Source organism: Daucus carota, chromosome 1, assembly GCF_001625215.2.
Source record: "Daucus carota subsp. sativus chromosome 1, DH1 v3.0, whole genome shotgun sequence".
NCBI lineage: Eukaryota > Viridiplantae > Streptophyta > Magnoliopsida > Apiales > Apiaceae > Daucus > Daucus carota.
The window spans coordinates 36,763,657-36,769,656 of NC_030381.2; the positions used below are offsets into that span (position 1 = coordinate 36,763,657).

At 37.4% G+C, this 6,000-nt stretch overlaps 1 protein-coding gene across 2 annotated transcripts; it reads right to left on the bottom strand.

Moving 5' to 3' along the window:
• Window positions 1-1,310: 1,310 nt before the first annotated feature.
• On the bottom strand, window positions 1,311-5,776 carry LOC108204772 (transcription factor SRM1). Of its 2 annotated transcripts, none has more exons than XM_017374381.2 (3): window positions 5,632-5,776; window positions 4,764-5,145; window positions 1,311-2,020 (listed from the first exon to the last, which is right to left on the bottom strand). In XM_017374381.2, the coding sequence occupies exons 2-3, from the start codon at window positions 5,138-5,140 to the stop codon at window positions 1,507-1,509; spliced, it is 891 nt and encodes a 296-aa protein (XP_017229870.1). In that variant the 5' UTR covers window positions 5,141-5,145; window positions 5,632-5,776; the 3' UTR covers window positions 1,311-1,506. The 2 variants fall into 2 exon arrangements, with proteins under 2 accessions (XP_017229870.1, XP_017229869.1); XM_017374380.1 differs by lacking the exon at window positions 5,632-5,776 and adding an exon at window positions 5,288-5,623.
• Window positions 5,777-6,000: the final 224 nt, after the last annotated feature.

Here is a 6,000-nt window from a genome sequence, read left to right on the forward strand (position 1 = left end):
TGGGATCCTACTTACGAGTGGGACATACCGGATATGTTTGGTTTGGTACGCTATATTGCTAAGAAAAGTCAAAATGCCTTAGAAACTAACCCATTATGCTCTTTAGACAGTATTTCTTTAATCTAAATCTTTGAACTCTAATAAAGAAATGGTGACTGAATTTCCAGGTATTCAGAATCCATTGGAGAAATTTTTGTTTTATCAATGAACTGGTAATTATTGTTGCTTAAGTTGGTTGGCAAAGAAAATTTTCACAGGCTATGGGACCTTAGTATCTAAAGTAAATCTCATCTGGATCACAATCTTCTGACATTCTTTGATTTTATTTTCAAATTCTTGAGGTGTAAAGGAGCTGAGTGTAGGCCAGCCATAATTCATGAGTGAATATCAACCGCGAAACTCTGAATCTATGATTCATCTTTCTTAAAACAGTTGGTCGACTTGGGCAAGAATCCGTGCAAGCACATTTATCTTTCTGTGTGTAAAGTTCTCTGCAACTGATCCTTGGTGGGTTCAAATGCATCATCTGCAGCCTTTTAAAGCGTGCGTGAATCAGATTCAAATAGTAACTGAACCAAGTCTCAACTCGGGTTTTAGAGCACCAAAACCAAGTCCGAGCAAATGTTCTCAGGCACCATACGATACCGGGAGAGAATGGTAGAAAACTATATCTGGTAAAACACTCTGGTCTCCCAAAGAAAAATCCACTATTCTCGAAGATATCACTCACAAGTCACATGATAGCAGTTACCAGCAGTTTTTAAAAAATTTCAATAACAGACAACCTTCTCAGTCTTGCATAAATGTTCAAGTCCTCCAGCAAGGTACTTGCATCAAATAACGATGTACATTGCTTTACCGAAAAAGGGATTCACGTATTGCATCATTTCAAGTCCTTCACATTGGAGGCATGCACATTAGCATTCATTAGGTAATTTCTCCTGTTTTTTTTTCGATTCTCACTGACTATACGGTTTTCCCTCCTATACCAAGCAATCTATAGGATGGATCGAAGATCATCTTGGTTGGCCTAGTAAGAAAACTCCATCTTGTTTATTTCTTTCATCTTAAGCAGAATCGTTTGTTTCTAGAAGTGTTACTCTCTCATTTTTGTGATAAATTGACATTTTCTTACAAGATGAAATTTGTATTACTAGAACATAGTAACTCAGCCTTTGAGCCATATTAAAATCTTGTGGCCTTGCCCTTGTACCAAACGATCATAGATTCAAGTTCGCAAATGTTTTCCTTTTCCAATATAATTCTCCTGCATTACTAAGTCATACTAGAATGTTGTAATTCACATCCCAGCAGCACAACACATGCATGCAATTCATTTCTTACAAAGTGAACTTAACAAGAACTGTCACCGAAAATCCAGCTAAAACATGTCTGCAAAACTGGAATTTATTATGTTTGCTCTTGTCAAAGAGAAACTTAACTCCTGACAAAATGAGCGCCAGATATATAGCCCCCCCTACCCTCCTCTGTAAGTATACATATCGCTTACCTATGAGCAGATGAGTGAGGCACTGGATAAGCGCTGGACCCGGGAACCGTGTTGACTGGGGCACCCATGTTCATTGGGGCGACTGGAACCATTTGTCCATGAACTGGGGCTCTCACACTAAATGCCATATGCTGGAGAGGATGCACCGGTGTTCCAATTGCTGAGACGAGATGTCCTCCTACTGGCTGCCCTATGGTGGTTCCACCATACACAAGAACTCCTTCGAGAAGTGATGGAGCTTGAGAAAGTTCTTTGCTTGGTTTATTAGATGAGCCTCCTGATGAACCATTTGTCTGACCAGTTATTGTCCCTTGAGGCACTGCTACGTCGTTGACGTTAGTGATATCATGTATGCTTGACCTCCTCCTATCTTTATTCATAGAGTTTAAACGGATGAAGTACTTCTGTGCATGGCTGGCGACTTGTGTAGGTGTTCTTGTCACTACAAAGTTGCGAGATATACTTCGCCAGTCACCTTTCCCATATTTCTCCAGACCAAGAAGAAATAGCCTGCGTCAGAAAAGGGAAAAAAAATCAATTCATCGTAGTGTCAAGACAGGGGCATGATCTCAAACACAACATCATGTGCACATGTAAAAGATGATCAGGATATATACTTTTCATTGAAGAGGCAAAACATACCTATGACATATATGACATATAGTAATCCAGTTTGTATGTTACCACAGATTAAAAGGAATAATGTGCAGACGAACTAAAAATAGAAGGGGGTGGAGGAGAATGCAGGCTTTAGCACTACTACAAGCACCGTATCACCATGTACACAAATAAAAGATAAAGATTGAAGAGAGCGTGCATGTGTTTGTTTCAATCTAACAGAAAATGTTGCAAACTTAGAGATACTTCATGGCTTAAGTCTTTAGGCAGACCAAAAATTCTCTGTTTAGATTATTACATCAGAAAAGCAAATTCTTGGGCATGAAGCTTTGAGCCCAAGGTTCATACCTATGACATCTCCCAGTACAGCTATATAATCAACAAAAAATTAAGTCGATTAACTGCATGTTGCCTAGTGAAGTCTGTGGATCTTAGACTGCATTTGTTTCAGATGCAGGACACCGGCATTTATAGACTCCCAAAATAAACCAAAGGGGTAAAATCTTAATACTAAACTGGAGATAGACTCAAACCCGGAACATATATATGACCATGCCCATCTCACACTCCATCAATTAGTCTCCTGGAGCCCATTTAACAACAAAGTCCACAGCGTCTTCACAATAAAACACCATCAAATGTAGTAGCAAAAAAAAAAGACTTCATGACTTAATAACGCAGGACCACTACTGCCTTAGCTTTATTACCATACCACGTCAAGTTATTGGTGTATGAAATGCTAATTAATATATTGCTCTTGGAGATCGTGCTTTCTTAATTACCAGGAGGGCGTAGAGAGGGGGAGGGAGAGAGAGGTAGCATAGTGTCACTCTGGGGGTATTCAAAGTAAACTATGTTTTCTGCCCAGTAGCAATCAATTTATGTGAAATTCATTAAGTAACAATACTTGTTCCTCTTTGATTTTAATCGTTTATATTATTTAGTATAAATGCAAGATAAAAGCAAGAAACATGACAACAATTAGCAAACTCTTCTCTGTGCTTTTAAGTTGCTTAGTACAAAGCTGCAGACTGCAGCGACACATTAGTGTTGTGTATAGTATGCAGCAACAACTAGAGTTACGACACTGCTACATAAATGCTATACTTATAGTGACCTGCTCGGTTGCTCCTTTGAGACTAATGACCTAATCTAGAAAGTTTTTTAACTATAAATATATTCCAACAAAGGGAACACATATCAGTTACGAAACTAGGTAGTAAATTAAATGACGTTTGTAACATATTTTACTGCTTTTCTGCTGAGTGGTAATTATATTAACCCAACAAAATAAATTCAAAGAGCAAGGGGATACCGTAGGGCCACAAATCTAGGGGGAACATGCTCCAACCCCGAAGCCAGAAAAATGTATCAGCTCGGCGCATGAAAAATAAGGAAGAAACACAATAAAGGGAACAACCTCCAATTAGCTACTCCCTCCGTCCCTTTTTACTTGTCCCTTTTGAAAAAATAACGCATCTTAAGAAAATGTTAGGTGGATATCTTGTTTTCATACATATCCCTAATAAATGTAATGAATTAGATAGAGTTGTGTATATATATATGCTAGTCAAACATTGGAAGTTGTTACATTTTGAAAAAACATACAAAAAGTTGCTTTGAAAAGAGAAGTGGACAAGTAATTTGGGACAAAAATTTTTTTCAAAAGGGACATGTAAAAGGGGACGGAGGGAGTACCAAATTATCTATGTTGCATCCCCTTTCCCAGCATGAAGCAAACTTATTTTAAGGAAAAAGGGTAAATATAACCATTCCCCAAAACAAGCTTAGAGCATGTTCTAATGAGGTAGATAACATGTGACCTCTGACTTCTCAAGATAAGGTAAAAATGTAAACAACCTACGGGTCACAAGAATGATATGTTTGTTTTACACAATATCTCAACATGCAGACTTGGCTTTTTTATGTTTCACTAGCATTGCCATTGCTTACTATCAAACGCTTTCTCCAGAAAAATCTTTGTGTGTGCATCTCTCTCTCAACATATGAATATGATCTGAAGCTAATCTTTTTACTAAGAATAGATTAGATGCAAACCCTAAGTGTCCTTTTACAGCCTCTGTCTAGTATACTTTTTCCTGACCTCATCTGTATCAGATTCATCCATATACGTGTACAAGTAAAACCACAAATGTTTAGCGAATAGCCCTAGTGTGGTTCAATTCAAGCAAAGCAACTCAGGGGAATATATGTGAATAATATAGCATATAAAGAAGACTTCAAGTACTTACAGCACATTCCAGGGAAACTATAGCACATAGAGCCTAAGCACAAGATATGAGGAAATGTCACATACTCTACTTTGCGGAATGTACACTTTAATCAACATCACCTTCACTAACCTTAAATTATTTGGATAACAATAGAATTCTACATGAGCGATCAGCAAGTTAAGATAGCTGACTCGGTGACAACAGCAGGTAAAATCATTAATATATACTAAGAGATTTGACATACACATAATCCAGACATTAATTATATGGTTGATTAGAAGTTAGAACCCACAAAAACAATATAGAAATGACGAAGATCATTTTTAAATTCTAAATTCTAATTGTATCTAACAGAAGACAAACACATCAAGAAACATATACGGAGGGATAATATCACTCACCTGTGCTCTTCCTCTGACCATGAAATCCCTTTCCGACGCTCCTGCTCAGCCCTAGAAGCTTTGCCACCATCAACTCCATATTGTCCTGAATTACCACCTTTCCTACCAGTTCCTTCGTCACCCACTTGGCCAGTTAAGTCATCTGCAGAAGTATCATAACGAGGCAGTGGCACACAGCCAGACTCAATTCTTGAAAGGTCACCAATTAGGATATTGTAGTGTTGTATAATCTCCTCTACAGTTTTCCCAGGAACGTCAGCAGCAATTCTCTCCCATCGATCTTCTAAATCCTCAGGATAAATTGCCAGACCATTCTCAAAGCTCTTATCTTGTTCTCTGGTCCAAATAGAACATTTAGCTGATTCATCGCCACTCATCCAGCCTACAATTTATTTTTATGTCAACAAGGAAAGAGTTAGACAAGATGCACTGCAAACTGATTCACCATCTAATCTCATATAGTTATCCTGACAACTATGGAATTCTCTAGAAAAGCAATTGAATTTGGGATCTGAATTATTCACATAAAAAGGTATGAAGAGACAACTGGTACTAGTCAGAAATTGTAAGAAGTAGACGTGTCACCGCGAGGTAAGCAAAAATAGAAAGACCCCGAAAGTAGCTAAATGAGCTGCACCATAGGCAAACTTCAATAAATATCATAACAGAATCATAACAGAAGAAAAACTAGAATTAATTCTATGGTGATTTTCTTGGAGAATTGGTTACTTTAAAATTGCTGACTCCTATTGATGAAGAAAGGCAACAGTTTCAGTTAGAGCATGAGATATATCTGAAAACTATAAAAATCAAGATACTAATAAATGATAAATTGAACAAAGTAGAGAGAGGAAAGAGAAACACACACACAAGAAAAGGGAAAATAAATGGTGACGGTGAATTCAATACTGGTAATAATTCATGCTTTGTGTGAAATGTGAAAGAGACCAAAATGCAATCAAGCAAGGAAGAAGCCAAAAGTCTATAATGGATAACAACACTATTCAGTTTTCCAATTTTGATCCCAACAAAATACTAATAACCAAAATCCCCTATTTAGCAACCGCAATTTTCACAGCAAATGCCCAACAAAAATCTTAGCATAAAAAAACCTTCCATTTACGGTTTCAGTGAGTATCCTTCAATCATTTCTGATCAGTTCAGTAACACCACACAGTAAAAAAATTCTATTAATGTCAAAAGATGGTCTTTTGAAAATCAGGCACCAGGAATAATG